Source organism: Salvia hispanica, chromosome 3 (assembly GCF_023119035.1).
Source record: "Salvia hispanica cultivar TCC Black 2014 chromosome 3, UniMelb_Shisp_WGS_1.0, whole genome shotgun sequence".
Classification (NCBI taxonomy): Eukaryota; Viridiplantae; Streptophyta; class Magnoliopsida; order Lamiales; family Lamiaceae; genus Salvia; species Salvia hispanica.
The window spans coordinates 22152236-22169668 of record NC_062967.1 but is presented as its reverse complement, the minus strand read 5'-3'; the positions used below and the strand labels follow the sequence as shown (position 1 = coordinate 22169668).

At 33.0% G+C, this 17433-nt stretch overlaps 3 protein-coding genes across 4 annotated transcripts; 1 reads left to right on the top strand and 2 right to left on the bottom strand.

Annotated features, from left to right (window-relative positions):
- Positions 1–791: 791 nt before the first annotated feature.
- LOC125212296 (renalase) lies at positions 792–4469 on the bottom strand. 2 transcript variants are annotated; one of them, XM_048112417.1, is made up of 9 exons: positions 4270–4469; positions 4059–4158; positions 3776–3962; positions 3065–3140; positions 2798–2977; positions 2030–2127; positions 1735–1823; positions 1457–1630; positions 792–1208 (listed from the first exon to the last, which is right to left on the bottom strand). In XM_048112417.1, exons 1-9 carry the CDS (start codon positions 4394–4396, stop codon positions 1040–1042), a joined length of 1200 nt encoding a protein of 399 aa, XP_047968374.1. In that variant the 5' UTR covers positions 4397–4469; the 3' UTR covers positions 792–1039. The 2 variants fall into 2 exon arrangements, with proteins under 2 accessions (XP_047968374.1, XP_047968375.1); XM_048112418.1 differs by having other exon boundaries at positions 4235–4468.
- A 2383-nt stretch (positions 4470–6852) lies between these two features.
- LOC125210677 (patellin-4-like) lies at positions 6853–9163 on the bottom strand. Its single transcript, XM_048110238.1, has 4 exons — positions 8201–9163; positions 7802–7926; positions 7594–7735; positions 6853–7299 (listed from the first exon to the last, which is right to left on the bottom strand). Exons 1-4 carry the CDS (start codon positions 9161–9163, stop codon positions 7027–7029), a joined length of 1503 nt encoding a protein of 500 aa, XP_047966195.1. The 3' UTR covers positions 6853–7026.
- Positions 9164–15867: 6704 nt separating this feature from the next.
- Positions 15868–17289, top strand: LOC125215874 (GPI-anchored protein LLG1-like). The gene is made up of 3 exons (XM_048117451.1): positions 15868–16113; positions 16196–16252; positions 16758–17289. The coding sequence occupies exons 1-3, from the start codon at positions 16032–16034 to the stop codon at positions 17105–17107; spliced, it is 489 nt and encodes a 162-aa protein (XP_047973408.1). The 5' UTR covers positions 15868–16031; the 3' UTR covers positions 17108–17289.
- Positions 17290–17433: the final 144 nt, after the last annotated feature.

The window sequence follows — 17433 nt, the reverse complement described above, 5'->3', positions numbered from 1 at the left end:
AGAACCCTAATTTCTAAGAAACCATAAAACGAGATATTATAACACTGGAATCAGCGGCAACCAAAATTCTACTTGACGCGCGAAGGCTATATGAGAATGTGTTAGATAGAAGAGAACAACTGTCTCTATCTCCAAAGCCGAAGATTCAATTTCACCGCTAACCGTAATCAAAAGTTTGATCTCTTTGTCCAATTGATTTTCTGGGAGTGCGCATATTTACCATGCTACATTCTGAATCAAATTCTTTTTAGCATAAAAGTTTTTTCTGAAGAATTTCTCTATTCTCTATTTAATAGACATGTAATTTACATGATTTTAAAATCGTCCTCATTTAAATATGTGAAGCTTTGTTGAATGAAGAATGACAAATTTTATAGATAGATTAAAATAAAAAAAATATGACTATTGGCTGTGGATAAAAAGAGTACTACTCAATCGCAAATATATTGGACTCGAATAGAATCATCCAAGTACCTCCATTATTTGGTTGGAATCAGGAAACACCAGTTCAAGCTATTTTAGTTTTGATATTTTTACCATTACCATCATATTTGGAACTACAATTTACAAATTGGGATATGAATTTAAAAGGTCTTTTTGATAGATCCAAAAATTCTAAAATACTGGTGAAGAAAAATATTGAGTAGGTATTTTACTAGATCGGGTAACATGTAAACTCAAGGAAAGATAGGTAATGAGATTTTCAAAAGAACAAATTATCGCATTGCCATGTACACAAGAGTTTACAATTCAAGATTAGTGTAAACAGATATAATTGCAAGGGATACGAGTGAAAAAAGTCCCAGTTATGATGATGAATATGCCCAATAATGTATATTATCAATCTTGAATGGTAAATGCCCCATAGATTATACTATGTGACATGACGAATTTCCATGCTTGTAAAGCAATCAATAAGGGGAAACACAATGCCCCATTACCCCTAGAAGGCTAGAACGTAAAAATGTAAGCAGCATGCACATTGGCAATAGAAATATGTAGAGAAAAATTCATAAGCCACTGACTATCAAAATACCAATTAAGTAGCGAGCATTTCAACGAACTTAGCAGCTGCAGCAATGCCGCTAGATATTGCACCTTCAACATTAGGCATCATGCAGAAGTCACCGCATATTGCTAACCTCCTCTTTTCTACCCACAAGCATTTCTCCTCTCGTGCAATGCTGACAGCCGGGAAGGCACTTCCCCTGAAGACATTCCCATTTCGCAGGCATTTAGTAACTCATGGGAAACAAAGGAATAAATGTTCTCAATCTCAATATCTAGAGTATAAAGTAGCATTGGCTAGCCTATAATTGGACTAAATAGTATTGGGCATATTCATCATCAGGAAGGCTGTGGGATGAATATGCCCCATCGCAATGGATAATATTATGTACATCCTAGTTTACTATTCAAGATTAGTGTAAACGGATAACAATAGAATGATGCAAACCATCTATGAGCTTTCTTGAAAAAAGGCTGTGCTATGTCAATGCCGGTTCTCTGGAATTCTTGAAATAGTTCCTCAGCCACTTTTGTCAATAATGCAGGGGAAGGCTTCTGGAGTCCTGCTTGAGAGATGATGAGCTCCGCATATTTGGCAGTAGAGTGCAGCACCCAGCGCTCACTACACATGAAGGGAGGAAACTTGTGTTACTGCAAGGGGCAAAGGGAAAAAAGAAGAGAAATTCAAGAGAAAAAGTTTGTAAGCATATTCCAAATCATACCAACCTAGTAGTTGAACGTCCCGGCTTGCTGCTGTCACAATGAGCCCAGCTTAGAATTTCAGAGTTCTTGAATGAAAAACCTTTTATAGGTATCTAGCCATAAGAGAGTTAAAAGATGAAGAAATTGTTAAAATTCGGTGATGTATGATGTGACCATAGGAAGGGAATCTCTGCATTGACTCGGATTTACATTCACAAAACTTGTAGTTCAGTAACAACAGGACCATATAGAAGTATAGAAGGAGCTCAACAGAAATTGGAAGCGAGGAGACGCTGGAATGAACATTGAACACACTTACAGATGAAAGTGGTTCTGAAAATGCCAGCATAAGAGCAAAGCGAGGAGACGCTGGAATTTCTTTTATCTGAAAGCTGTCTCCTGAATCTGAACTCAGATCTACATAAAATAAGCAACTAGATTAATGGGAAGTATACGACATTGCTGACATCCAATCTGGAGTCACAAGAGTAACAGATACATATAAACTGGTTGGTGGAATAAGGAGTAATACGCAAGGCTTGACCAGTAACTAGCTGACAGAAGACAAGAATGCAGATAAATATAACATATGTCAAGTCATTCATTGAACTCCATTTGAACAACTTCACAAGAGTGAGAATTCATTGGTTAATATTATAAAAAGAAATGGAATTTTGTACAGGCAATTGTCAAGAAAATCAAGAATAAATATTTATTTGAATGGAACATGCAAGCCAAGGAAACTAAGGTAGACTCTAGCTTCCCAGTTGTAAGCTATTTATTGACTCAAACTGTACTCGTATACCAAGATAACTACTAACAGACCCCTAATCCTAACAACCTATATCCTATCTCTCACACCCTTACTCTTGCCCACTCCCCCAACCTTCACTCCTAACCTAAAACTCTATTTTGCTGACTGTTATCAGAATTGATTGGCTAATGCAATGTCAGATTTTGAAGAATATGCGAAAACGACATATTCTAGTATTTACATATGAGAAACAACACCAACACCACAAGCAGATATGTACACTGAACACTGTACAGATCACTGTACAAGTCATTCTAAAATCGTTAATTATACCAATAGGTGGCTGTTTTCCAGTGACATCTGTAAACCTAGACAAAAATGTGTTCTTGTCTGTTGCTACCACTCCCATAAAATGGCCAACATCTTGTCCATCGATGCTCGTCAACGACCATGCATTTTGATCCATCAACCAATCCAACCTTCCAATAGTGTGTCCAAACCTGGTTTCAATCCCTAATTGAAAAAGAAAAACAGAAAAAAGTTATGAACACTTGAACCAGAGTGCCCAAAGAACAGAATTAGTGAACCTAAATTCTATACCGGGCTCTTGGCATAATGCTTTGCAGACAGAGTTCATCCCCGGCACACCAACATATCTCGTGTTCACTTCCTGATCCTGAATCAATCTAAACATCAGGAAGGAATACATTCTCTTCTATAATAACTTTCATGGGATACGAAAGTCATCAGTGCATGAATACAGCTCATCCAGAACGTGACACGTAAAACATGAATTCCCAAGGTTAAAAGAAAAATGCATCAATACCTAGTACACACACATATTTACTGTTGTTTTGGCAATACTATGGCCTTATTTGGAATTACCATAAATGATAACTGGTAGTATTGAAGGTTTTTCATGTTGAGTCCTAAATACTGTTGACAAACTGGAGGAAGCATGTGGCGCCCCAAAATTCGGAGAATTCCCCACTAGAGATAACAAAAGTTTGCAGTCTTATCCACTTCATACAAGCACAAGAGAGAACAAAAATACCTGTACATAGAAGCTACTTACAGTAAACATAATTGTGACAGTTTTCCACACATCCTCAAAGCAAAGCAGTACAACAATGCTTCTATAATCCTACTAGTACAAAGATGTTGATATTGAATGACGATCTGATTTCTAACAATAAATCAAGCCAAACGAATCGATAAACACATTTTATTTTCTCAAGAACTCAAGCATGATCACGCATTATAGGAACCAAAAGAGGCAGGAAACACAGCTACTCAAAAATCTGAGCTAACCTCATCAACGTTGACAAAACTTCTCGAGCTATAATCAAAAGAGCCAAATTTAGCTTTCCAGTGAGCCACTAGACCTCTTGATTCCCAGGCATTAACTAGACTCTGCAGTTCTGAATTGGCGGCATTCAAAGTAAAATAGGGCGCACCATGGTCGAACGATAGCTCTCTCCCATCCTCACAATGTTCTCTAAACAATCCAGCCACAAATAAATATAAATAAATGGCTGAATCATTCTTCTGCACTCAAGCAGAGTAGAAGAAATAAACAACAAAAATCCAAAACCTTCGCTGCGACATGCGGCCGCCGGGGCCTCTGGCGGACTCGAAAATGGTGACGGATATACCGTTCTTAGCGAGAATCGACGCGCAGACTGCTCCTGAAACTGAGAAATTGCGATGCATCAAGTGCGTGATCGCCAGTAAATCGGTTTAATACGAGCTAATTTAAACAAAATTTACTTGAAAAATATGAGAAGAAGGGTGATGCTGCTCACTGCCGCTGCCGATGACGGCGACCTTGGATGCCATGGCTGTTTTTTTGAGATCAACTGACGCTAAACAAGTACTGATGAATTGCAATCGATTCGATACAGAAGCTACATTTTCGGTTGAGGATTCCATGAATGAATTGAAGCCGGGTGTATGTTACGTGGAGGAATTGGATCCCCTTATTCGGTAAGTCCATCAAACAGACTTTATTGTATATACTCCAATTAGAATAGCCAAGTTGCTATATAATTTTGATTGTATTATTGATCCAATAGTACGCCTATTTAATTGATGCTGATTTAAAAAATGTTTTATACTGGAAAGCAAGTATGTGAAAAAAAATAATACTATTAGTTTTATTATACTACTCTATCCCTGAAAATTTGTCCTATTTTTCCAATTCCGTCTGTCTCCTAAAATTTGTCTCATTTTATTTTTACCATTTTTTATACTGGGCCTCATATTCCACTAAATCATTCATACTCATATTTTATTACTATAAAACTAATATAGAAAAGTAGGACTCACAATCCACTAACTTTTTCAACTCACTTTCCATTACATTTCTTAAAATCCGTGCCGATTCAAAGTGGGACAAATTTTGGGAGATGGAGATAGTAATAATTTGATATCTGATAGTAGAGTATGAATTGCTAACTAATTAATAATTCAAATATAAAATTAATTTTTAGTCATTAGATTAAGAGATCTAATGATTAAAATAATGATAATTGTATTATATTTTAAATTTAAATAATTAGTACATAAATTTAAAGAGTATTAATGTCAATTATCTCTCATCAAAATCATCTCTAAACTTTAAACTTACATAATTATCTCGATTTAAAGATAATTTTATAAGGATTCCAACGAGATCTCAATTGCATATATTCCGACCATATTCGAGTGATGAAATTTGATAATTTATATTTCAATTTTCATAAATGTTGATAAGCAGATTTTATCACAAATGCAAAAAGAAATTTCAATAGAGTGTATGTAAAATCTCAATATAGTATATGTAAAACATCAATAAAATTGTGTTGATATTTTCTTGTTGTGTTGATATCTCCATGCCATATTGTTGATATTTGTAATACACTATGTTGATATAAAAAAACCCACGAAAATTATCATATGATAATATAATGACGATATTACCCTTTTGTTGATATTTTGTCTACTATTTATTGAAATTTGTGGGCTTTAATCTCATCCACTCATTTTAAAATCTAAGGGTGTAGATTTAATTTTAGTTTTGGATAATGATGTTATAAGCATTAGAAGAGATTTAATTTTAGTTTTGGATAATGGGTTTATTCTAACTTTTGAAATTGGAATATAAAATTATAAATTTTTATTTTCTCGCAATTTTTCCACAATGGTCAAAATAAAAAATATTATAATGTGACAAAAATCGATATTGTTTTGGATAAAATGATTTTATTATATTTTAAATGTTAATTTAAAGATGACAATATATCCAAAATGACGGAATTTATGTTGTCTAAACATATTTGATTTTGCTATATTATTAGAATTAAAATTAGTAATTAGGTATTTGTTAGGATTTAGTTAGATTTGAGGTTATTATTTTCTATTAGAATTAAAATTGGTAATTATCTCATTAGGAGATCTCATAGATTCAGTTTTTGTGAATGATGGAACGAACGTAGGAAAAAGAAAGAAAGAAACGATATTTGTGTAAAAAAAAGGTTAATATGAGGGTATTTGTGTAAAATATAGATTTGTCTGGTTTTAAAATGGTTCGTCCTTAATCATAGGCTTTAGAAATAAATAATCTATACTACCAAATGATCAATAATGTAGGTTAAATAATATAATCTATAGTTATCATAGCTACCAAACTAATAATGTTGGTCTCACTATCCACTAATACTATTTTACTACCTTTCTTCTCATCTCTCTTATTTTACCAATTATGTATTAAGTTACATGTTATTTCAAATGTTGATAATTTTATGTGACGAATGGAGTATTAATCAACAACTCTAAATCTCGTGCCGACTAAGAAATGTGTCGTCTTAATCAGGATTAGATTTAACAAGTCATCACCGACTCAATATCCATGTAAGCCAAAAAGACACGTCATCTCGCTTCGTAGTCAGAATAGCCGACATAGGAAAACGGCGCACGGTTGATAAGTTCATGATTTTGTATGCTATTTTCATAGTTCATGGAAAAAAACTGAAAATTTGCAAAATTTATGAGGTAGTTTGCCCTTTATAAATTTTGTATCAAACCCGTATCACCTAGTATATTACAAATAATGTTTTTTTCTACTATTAACTTATTAGAGTATTCATATTTAATTAGTTTTGCCTATATTGATTTTTGTTATTGTTTTATGTTTATAAACTTGTGAGAGTGACTATATTTCTTAAGTCAAATCTTCGATTTGTTTATTAAAAAAATTTCTAATTTTCTTGCAAAAGTGGACTTAACAACCTTGATTCAAATTACATGACAAAATACAGCAAGTTGTAAAACTAAGCAGTTATATTAATTGTTTCCTATCAAAATGACAAAATAAAACATCGAGACAAAAAAATCAGTTTTTCTCATAATCTTATTTAGGGAATGCGACACTCTCCCATAATAGATGAACTTGTCTCTACTTGCATATGCTACCAATTATACCTAAATGAATCTGAACCAAGAATGTAACTAAAACCATTGTCAAAAACACCTATTTTATCCCATTAAAAGAAAATTAACATGCTAAAATATGGTTGGAGGCATCATGATGAAGAAGTGGAAGTTGATTCACTATTCTTGATCTTATATCTGTAGAGAACTCTCTTCCTTTTGAACATACCATTCTCGACCGTGATGACCAGCTTACCAACTTCCTTGTTGGTGAAAGAATTCCGCATGGGATCCTGTTGCCAGCTTATTTTCCGTTGCTTCTTTACGATCAACGTGTATGACTTCTCATCTGACGGCACAAATTCCTCCTTGTAGTTCACCTCCCACCCTACTATCGCCACGTCCCATACGATTGTAACTCCAATCTGTATGTTACATTTTTCCAATAATACATTAAAATGAGAACTTGAAAACCAATCAGTTCGTTGATTCATTAATATCAGTTAGCATAACAAAATATATCAGTTACTCACTTTCAATATAACAAAACCGTACTGATATTCATAAATCAACAAACTCTATTTAAGTTTCACTGATATGTTTTGTAATGTTAATTAATATTAATGAATCAGCGAACTGATATGGTTCTCAGCACTCATTTTAGTAACTGTCTTAGGGGAATAGGACCCTATGATGTAATCATAACATTGGTTACCTACCGTTGGTGCGGGGATCTCAATACATTCAGTTGCTCCGGGCTTGATGACGGTCTCAGAAGCCGCATCCTTGGTCGAGAACTCAAGATCCTCTTCTCGTAGCAGTCCTCCATAGGCAATAGGTATCTCCTCAGCGGCGATGAACCTGCATTTCTTATACTCACCTCAAATTTCACTAATACATGCACTAAACCATCTTTAATTTTCTTACTTGACTAGCGTTTCTGTCACCCTCGATGGACGGCTAAACACGAATTTGTTCTTCGTCGTTTGCGTTAGGAACGGCGATAGAACCGCATTGAACGCATAGTACCAGAATGGAACATTCACAAAGATCTACACACAAAAATCACACTATCAATAAGTTAGTCACCAATAAATTTAACTCACCATGTTACACCCTTCGTCCTACAAAAATATCAAGTATGTCCCTTAAAATTAGCCAAATCTAAATCATGAAACTTTTGAACTAACACACATCAGTTTATTTACAACTTATACTACTAGAATTAACAATGTACACTATTTTGTGGATCTCATTGTCCTCTAACACTGCATCGTCCACTTACCGAACATTTCAATAATGAGAAAAAGATTAGGAAAAGCTCACATTTCTGGAGACGAACTCGGGGTAGTTATCCTGGAGAACAGCGACAGCGTCCCTGGTGGCGTGCCTGAGGTCGCGCCTAGACGGGCCGGGCATGTCCTTGAGATCATTAACCTGCAACAAGGTGGAGATCCCCCCGGGGGAGAAATCGAGCTTGAGAATCTCCTTCTCGAGCAGCTGCAGCCTCCATCTAAGAAACCTATCCCTCCCTCCTTCATTCCCAAACGTCCTATTATAAATCTCCTCATCCGCAAACACCCCGTACACATTGTAGCAAACCGGATGCCCATGCCTGTCCAGCCCCTTCATGTAGCTCACACTATCATACTCACTCCCGAAATCCTCGTGCATGATCTCGTCGATCTTGTTCTTCTTCCTCCACTCCAGGCAGCTCCTCAGCATCTCGAACGCCTCCCCCGCCCTGAAGTCCTTGGCGCGAAGGAACTTCAGCAGCAAAACGTCGGTCGTCTTGTCCCCTTTGCTCGGCAGCAGCGGCACTCCCCACAGGGACACGTTTATGTCCACGTCCGTCGCCTCCGCGTTAGCATCTCCTCCTTCTGCTTCTGCTTCTGCTTCTGCTTCTGCTTCTTCTGAGTCTGAGCCTTGCTCGTCTTTCTCTTGCATTTTGCCCTTCCCTTTGTGGTGGTGGTGGTGATTGTGGTGGTGGTGGTGGTGGTGGTGGTGGTGGTGTTGCTTTGGGGGGGTGTCGTTGGTTTTGCTCGAGTTTTTGACGAGCTTGTTCATCCACACGGCGAGCTCCACTTTGGATCGGAGGTCGACGAGGGCCTTGCGGGCGTATTCCTTGAGATCCTCGGGGAATTCGCCTTCCTCGCCCGCGGAAGAGGGCTCGCCCTTTTCGATTTCGTCTCCGGCTTCTTCTAGATTGTCGACCACGTCCGCGTCTAGGGCCATCGCCTCGTCGACTGCAGGGTCGTCGGCGGGGCCGTCGTCGTCTTTTCTTTCCATGGCGTGAGATTGTTGGGATTGGAAGAAGAAGAAGAAGAAAGAGAGTGATTGTGATGAAAACAAAGATTTAGATGGGAAGGGTGTGTGGCTTCTGTTTTTGTGAATAACACATTGTTAGGACAACATGCGGCGCTAGACATGCAACCGTTACTTTACCAAGTCTTGTTATGATTTGGTTTTTTATTTTTATTTTCATTTTCATTATAATGTGTCGTTTATATATTGATTTGAGTTTTCATGAAATAATACTAGTATGTCTTAATAATATCGAGCTGATTGTATCCGAAGTCTATGTCGTCCCATCATCCGACTCTCACTATTACTTTCAAGTTTCAAACGGTAATGCCAACATGTATTTTTTTTTAAGTACTCGATCCGTTCCGCGGTAGTAGAGGCGTTTCTTTTCGGTACGAGATTTAAGAAAAATTGTGTTAAATGGGTTAAATAAAGAAACAATAAAGTAAAAAGTGAAAAAAGTAGAGAGATGAAGAAAGAATAAATTAAGAGAGAGTAAAGTAAGAGATAAGAAATGTGTTGACTTTTGCTACAAAAGAAAATGACTCAACTACTATGGAACGTACCGAAATGGCAAAATGACTCAACTACCGCAGAACGGAGGGAGTACACCAACTATCCCAAATGAGCATATTTGGTCCGTAACATTTCATACTCCCTCCGTCCCACTTTAGGAGTCCCGGTTTACTACTTTCGGGTATCCCACTTTAGGAGCCCCGGTTGGAATCTTCCATAATTGGTAATAGGCCCCACATTCCACTCACCTTTTTCCACTCACATTTTATTATAAAACTAATATATAAAAGTAGGACCCACATTTCACTATCTTTTTTCACTAACTTTCCTTTGTATTTCTTAAAATTCGTGCCGAACTCAACCGGGACTCCTAAAGTGAGACGGAGGGAGTAATATATTTTGAGGTCCATCAACTATAAGTCAATATCAATTCAACTACTTTTTGGCTATTTCCAATATTTTCATAACCAAAGTATCCTTAAGCAGTGGCGTATCCAGAACTTTTAATTCGAGGATACGGAAAACAATTATGAAAGTTCAAAAGTCCAAACAATCCTTTTTGTTCTCTTAAAAGTGTCGTATATAGACATAAATTATATAACTAGGAAATAAATTATATTTGGCATAAAATATTTGAGTAAAATTTTTAATTATTTTTTAATAGATTAACAGATCGATCTTAGAATTGAAACTTGTTGATATATATAATTATGCAAAATGTCAATTATTTTTAAAAAGTTTAGATATTTTACTAGTGATAAATGTTTTATATAGATGTGAGTATAATTGCTTCAAAATAGATAAAATAGATTTAAAGTAATTCTTTTATTATTTGAGAATTTGATCAAGAAGTATATAAATTTATTTTTTCAACTGTTTTAACAAATAAAAAAGATAATAACACCTATTCTTCTAATTGTTTGAACAAAAGTAAATAAAAAAAGTAATTCAATTTTTCTAATAAAAAAGATAGAAAAAGAAGTAAAGGCTATAGAACTTTCAATTCTTTGAATAAATAAAACATGAAATAAGTAAACAAATTGTATTAACAAAACTAAAATAAAAAACAACTGAAATAAGTAGTACGATACGTAGGGCAATTTTCAATCTATTTATCCTCTCATTTTCATTAAAATATGTAATTTGAAATAGTTGATGTAAAAAAAAGACATTCCCTCTAATTATAATTTTAAAATAAAAATATCTTAATGATATTAAAATTCTATTACTATTAATTATTTACGTTTAGTTTTTCTTGTTTGTAATATTTTAAATCATTGTTCTATATTTAAAATTAATAGTGAAATAGCTTAGGTATAAATATATGTAAACATTATACTTATACAATATCTGTATATAAAATTAGTTCAATTTATTAGATGGTATATTAATTTTTCAATCTTAAAGCTCTACATAGAAGAATATGTTGTTTTTAAGTGCAATACAAAATCGACAATTAAAAATAAATTAAAATTCATTAACATACACTGAATCTTAAATAATTCAAAGAGCTAAGTTTTATTTTATATACACTTATGTAGAAATTGTAGTCTAAAAAAATTAGTTGAAATTATCAATAATCAATTTAATAAAAGTGACAATGGCATTCTTAGTTGAATACATATGATTAATTTAAATCTATGGTTGTTTAATTAAATAAAAAATTAATAGTTGCTATCCATTGTTTAATATCGCAGTGTCGCGTCTTAACATTATCATTAGGTCATTTACAATAACATCATGAAAATTGTTCATAGTTCTCATATCTATTCCTTTGACTATTTGTGAATCATATTTTTTCTACTTTATTACGTTTTTATTTCAATGCAGTATATATTATATATTATGATTTAACTTAAATTTTCAGTTTAATAAAATCACGAGATTCATTAAAATAAAATATTTATCTTAATTATATCTAAATAATTGAGAATGTAACCATATAAGAGTATTAACTAGCACTAGAAAGTTACTCCCTCCGTCCCGCTTTAGCAGTCTCATTGACTTTTCTGCCCTCTTTTTGTAAAAATGATAAAAAAAAATAGTTAAAGTGGAGAAATGGTAAAATAAGAGAGACAATAATGTAGATAAGACTATTCTCTATATTATTCTCTCTCTTAATTTACCATTTCTCCTCTTTAACTATTTTTTTTTATCATTTTTACAAAAAGATGGCAGAAAAATCAATGGGACTGCTAAAGCGGAACGAAGGGAGTATATCATAATATCCAAATAAGGTATGATATATAATAATAATAATAATAATAATAATAATAATAATAATAATAATAATAATAATAATAATAATAATAATAATAGTAGTAGTAGTAGTAGTAGTAGTATAAAAAACTATTAAACTTAATCCCAAATAAATTAGAAGAAAGAAGAAAGTGGATGAATAAAGAAAGAAACATACTTTAATGAAAATGAGAGGATAAATAGATTGAATTGTCCTTCATGGCCTTAAGGATACTTTGGTCATAAAAATATTGGAAATAGCCAAAAAGTAGTTGAATTGATATTAGCTTAACCTCAAAAGATATTATGAAATGTTACAGACTAAATTTTCTCATTTGGGATAGTTGATGTACTAAAAAAGATGTTCCCTCAAAAATAAAATGTTATTACTACTATCATATACTACTCCGTCCCACAAGAATATGCACTTTTAGTTATGCATAAATTTTAATGCACAATTGGTAAAGTAAAAAAGAGATTAAAAGAAAAATTAATTAAAGTATTTTTAGTGGAGAATGAGTCTCACCTCAATAGAGAGTAAACAATTTCCAAAAGTAGAAAGTGCGTATTCTTATGAGATTATTGATTGGAAGACAATTTTCTATTTATACATAAATGTTTCATGTTTCAGTCTTTAGTTGTTTTTTGAGAGAGACGAATACAATCATCGATTTATTTTATTTTGAGTTTTTATATTTTGAATATTTTGTTTGTTTATAAACTTCTAGGGCAATATATAAAATCTGACTCAAATTTTTTAAATATATTTTTTAATATTTATAACTTTTCATTCTAATTTATTTTAAAATAATATATATCAAATTAAACTATTGTTATGATATTTTATTTTATGTGTATGTTTATTTACTCTTTAAAATAAAAGAAATTAAGAGAAGGGAGGCCTGCTTATTCGGCCAGTTCCGGTTCTAACCGGACCGGTTGACCGGTTAACCGGTTTTAAATTTTCATAAATTCAAGAACCGGAACCGGAACCGATCGGTTCCGGTTTGGAACCGGCCGGTTAAGAATCGGTCGATTCCGGTTCCGAACCGGAACTGATGTGTAATTTTAATCCGAATTTATGTATAATTTTAAATAGTTCAATACTAAAAAAAATAATAATCCAACATCTAGAACTATAACAAATAATACCTAAAAATTAAAATAAATGCACAAAATACAAACCAACAATACAATAATATTCATATATGGATAAGAGTGATGCCAAGTGTAGTAGGTCGGGTCGGACTAGTTTATGTTAGCAATTTTTTACTAATACAAAAATAAGAGTTCTAAACTTTAGCAATTTTTTTTTAAAAAATGAGTTTAAAATTGAATTTCATTTTCCCTTTTTTGGCTAAACATAGTATTCATTGGAATTTCCAATACTAATTGATATTGTTGTGACTATTTGGTTTATACCGGAACACTTAATAAATTATTCACAAATATGTTAAAATCGTATGTTAAATGAATTGTTACATAAATTTGTAATAAATATATCATATGAAATGATATTGTATTTGTATAAGTTCTTTTGAAAATTAAAAACAAACTTATGATGTTCTACTCATTGTAGTTAGTTCATAAAAAATGGATTAGGGAAATAATTGTAGATTCAAAGTATCACAGATTAAACATTTAAATCTAAAATCACTCAATGTTTCAAATTATTTTACTTTAATTCAAAATTAATTCAATAAATTAGATTTTTTTAGTATATGAAATTATAAAAAAATAAAATTGAATTATAATCCGGTTCCCGGTTAGGAACCGGTCGGTTCCGGTTCCGAACCGGAACCGGTGTTCTTTAAAAAGTTGGAACCGGTACCGGAACCGGAACCGAAAAATTCGATTCTGGTTCCTCAATTAATCGGTCGGTTCCGGTTCTGGTTTCGGTTAACCGAGAACCGGAGAACCGTTTAAGCACCACTAGAAGGGAGATAGAGAAATAAATGAGGGAGAAATTAAAATAATGAGAGATAAAAATCGGGAGAAAACAGGGAGAAGAATGAGAGAGGGTAATAAAATATAGAGACTAAAATATCTTTTTAAACAAAAATTGATAAAAGGGCAAAATAGTTTGAAAATTATGTAAAGTACTAAATCATTGTCCTTAGACACCTGGAGATATTTTTCTAACACATACCAGAAACGTGTAACCTGCAACCCCATTATCAGTCCCTAAAAATTTGATACATATTACTATTTCGGTCCGTCCCTGAAAATTTGATACACTTCATTTTTATCATTTTTGGTAGTGGACCTCATATTCCACTAACTCATTCCTACTCACATTTTATTATAAAACTAATGCTTTAAAAGTAGGACCCACATCCTACTAACTTTTTCAACTCACTTTTCATTACATTTTTTAAAATCCGTGTCGGGTCAAAGTGTAGCAAATTCTGTGTGATTCATGAAAAATCCGCTATCATGAATTTTTTATTTTTTTTAAATTCCTAACTTGATATTTAAAATATACAAGTACTATCAAAATAAATTTCTACACCCGACCAATCAATATTTTGAATTTTTTTTTTCTGGTGGTAGAATAAAATTCCTATCAATGATAATAGCATAGGCGAAGCTAGAATTTTTGTGTTTGGGGAACCCAAATTACTATTAACAGTTGGAGTATTTTTTATATCGTTGTCGTTAAAAACAATTACGACATTAGCAGTCAGTGGCGGATCCAGGACTTATAAACGAAGGGGGCAAACGGAGGGGGCGGACATGGTAAATTTACGTCCGGATAAGAGGAAATTAGTCGCACGGAGGGGGCGACCGCCCCCTTTGGCCCCCGATCCGCCACTGTTAGCAGTAGGGGTGAGAGAGATGTACGATGAGAAAGAAATAGTTAGAGGGTGATCAATGTTAACTAGAGATACATACGATGGCTATTGTTAAAAGCAACGTCGATGTCAAAAGAACCGATGTATTTATATGATATGATTGCAAAAATCATTATTAAATGATTTAAAATAATTTTTTATATAAATTTATAATAAAATTAGGGAAACAAGAAAAGTAAACAAGTGGAGAGCGAACGAAAACAATAAACTTATAATATGATGTAATTTTACATGGATTCCTAGATTGCAAAGATTATTATTTAATGATCTTAAATTAATTTTTTATATATATATTTAACGTAACACTTAAGATAATAGCAAAAGTAAATAAGTGGAGGATAATAAAAATAAATAATTGGGGAATATACAAAAAATAGGAAACGACAAACACAAGAAATGGAAAAAAAAAGAGAATATATTAATAAAGGGGAGAAATCTGGTCCCCAACTAACCAAGTCGCAAGGTAGCTAATACTTATAAAAGGACAAATTAGTAAGGAAGGAAAGTCTAATTAGGAGTCAATAATTTGATATATTCATGTTCAAAGATAGATAATCTCAAATTGACAAATTTTTATGTTTTCTTATTTTCTGCTGTGTTTCCTTTTTGCATTTAGGGTTAATTTTCTTAGGGGGTAAATAGTTTATGTAGCATAACCACTTTTTTGAAGATTTGAACTTTATTTTCCTTGGAGTTTTATCATACTTGTCAGGCGGATTTTGAATTATGTGTTTTGGAGGTTTAATTTGTAGAAATTATTTCTCATAACATTTTTGTATATGTTTATAAAAATTTGTCACTTTTTATTTTTGATAATATGATTCACCATTTTTTTTCTTACATTTTTTTCTTTCTATTTATTGATCTTCAAATCAACATAGTATAGTTATTTAATTTTTTATATTAAAATTTGTATCATTCAATATCAAAAGGTTTAGTGAATATTAAGATAATATATTGAATTGTCAAATCAACCCAAAATAACAAGGTATTAATATATTGAATTGTCAAAACAAAGGTATTAATAGTATAGTATGTGTGTGGGTCATATAATATCTACAATTGGTTGGCTACAAAACGCGTTGCAAAAGGCAGGGGGTCGTCTGGGTTGACTCCAACTGACCATTTTCCACTTTCAAAATTTATGCTTTCGAATGAAAAACGTAGAAGTAGTAGGTTTGTTGTTGTAAGTTAGAGAGAGTTTGCAATTCCAAGTTTATTGAGCATAAACTACTAATTCAGTGATGAATTCATCCCATCAGATCCAACTTGTGTTCTTCCTCTTAATTTTGGCGGCTCCACTCTCATGTTCTGTCTTAATTTCAGGTTTATTGGAAACAGAAAAACAAAAGAGCAAAAATTAGAATATAGTATATCTGAAATTAGTTTTTGGTGTGTTGATGTGCAGATGCTGTTGTTGGGCACCAAGTTGGGAATGGAAGGAGTCTCCTTCAGATTTCGAAACGTAAGTTTTAGTAGTATATAAACCTTTATACATCATACCAATTAGTGCTAATTAAGGTGTATCTTTATTTTAGCTCAACTAAAGTTAAATAAATAGTTTCAATTTATTTTATTCCCAAATGTCGCAAATGCATTTTTCATGGTTCCCAGCAACACATATTAGTAAACTTGCTAGTATAGTAAAGGGCCGTTCGGTGCATCATTACTTGTAATTAAACTTGTAATTAAAGATCATGACTAATCTTATCTCTTGTTCAGTTACATTTTTCTCAAAAGCTTGGCTTGTGAAAACATATCATTGTCCGCCTCCATAATATTAAGATTAGATTGTATCTCATTACTATTATTCATTTCATTCTCATTACTATGACTAATGTAATCATAGACAAATTTTATTATAGCTTATCTTTATTGTACCAGTAACCTAACTATAAGTAATCTTATCTAGCCAATCGAATATATTTTCTGGAATGAAGAAGTTAATTACATGTTATCTAACTGAACAGCTTGCCCTGTGGACATTGAACACCTAAACTATACTATCCTAACGAGCAAATGCAAAGGACCAGATTACCCTCCGGACCAATGTTGTTCTGCTTATAAAGAGTTGGCATGCCCTATTGTGGATCAGCTCAATGATGGAAGCAACGATTGTGCTGAAAAGCTCTTCAGCTACATCCCCACGGTGGGCCAATATCCGGCTTTCTTGTTCAGCAGTATATGCCGCGATGGCAAAGATGGACTCTACTGCTCCCTGCCACCACCCTCACCCACGTCTAACGTTGCCACTCTTGTCGCATTAGGACACCCAATCTTGGTTGGGCTGTTATTTTTCGCACTCGCGTTTGTGCTATGAAAACTCAACCTTTGATCATGTTTGTGTTGCAGCTTGATTTGTTTTTCTTTTATAAATTAGAATTTTCTAAATTTATTAAGTTGTTTTGGTATTTATTTGTTTTCCTAATCAATTTAAATAAGTATATGAGAAATTGTTGATCAGTATTTGTTATTAATTGGCTTCAATATTCTTTTCTGCTATTGATTGGGTTCATTTTTACTTTTTCTCTTTTTAAGTTATATTTTTCATGTTTAGGATATTTTGCTTTATAAATGCCCATTGTTGAACTAAAAAGATAATACTCCATTTATTCCGGATAAAATGGCATATTTATAGTCAGCATA

Excerpts from the sequence above, each read along its gene's own strand:
- LOC125212296 (XM_048112417.1), bottom strand. The coding sequence starts at position 4,396 with ATGGAATCCTCAACCGAAAATGTAGCTTCTGTATCGAATCGATTGCAA. Across the intron at positions 3,141-3,775 it reads GTTTTGTCAACGTTGATGAG|GATCAGGAAGTGAACACGAG; the intron begins GTTAGCTCAGAT and ends AGATTGATTCAG. Across the intron at positions 2,128-2,797 it reads TGGAAAACAGCCACCTATTG|ATCTGAGTTCAGATTCAGGA; the intron begins GTATAATTAACG and ends TATTTTATGTAG.
- LOC125210677 (XM_048110238.1), bottom strand. The coding sequence starts at position 9,163 with ATGGAAAGAAAAGACGACGACGGCCCCGCCGACGACCCTGCAGTCGAC. Across the intron at positions 7,927-8,200 it reads CCGAGTTCGTCTCCAGAAAT|ATCTTTGTGAATGTTCCATT; the intron begins GTGAGCTTTTCC and ends TTTTGTGTGTAG. Across the intron at positions 7,300-7,593 it reads TTGAGATCCCCGCACCAACG|ATTGGAGTTACAATCGTATG; the intron begins GTAGGTAACCAA and ends TGTAACATACAG.
- LOC125215874 (XM_048117451.1), top strand. The coding sequence starts at position 16,032 with ATGAATTCATCCCATCAGATCCAACTTGTGTTCTTCCTCTTAATTTTG. Across the intron at positions 16,114-16,195 it reads ATGTTCTGTCTTAATTTCAG|ATGCTGTTGTTGGGCACCAA; the intron begins GTTTATTGGAAA and ends GTTGATGTGCAG. Across the intron at positions 16,253-16,757 it reads TCTCCTTCAGATTTCGAAAC|CTTGCCCTGTGGACATTGAA; the intron begins GTAAGTTTTAGT and ends CTAACTGAACAG.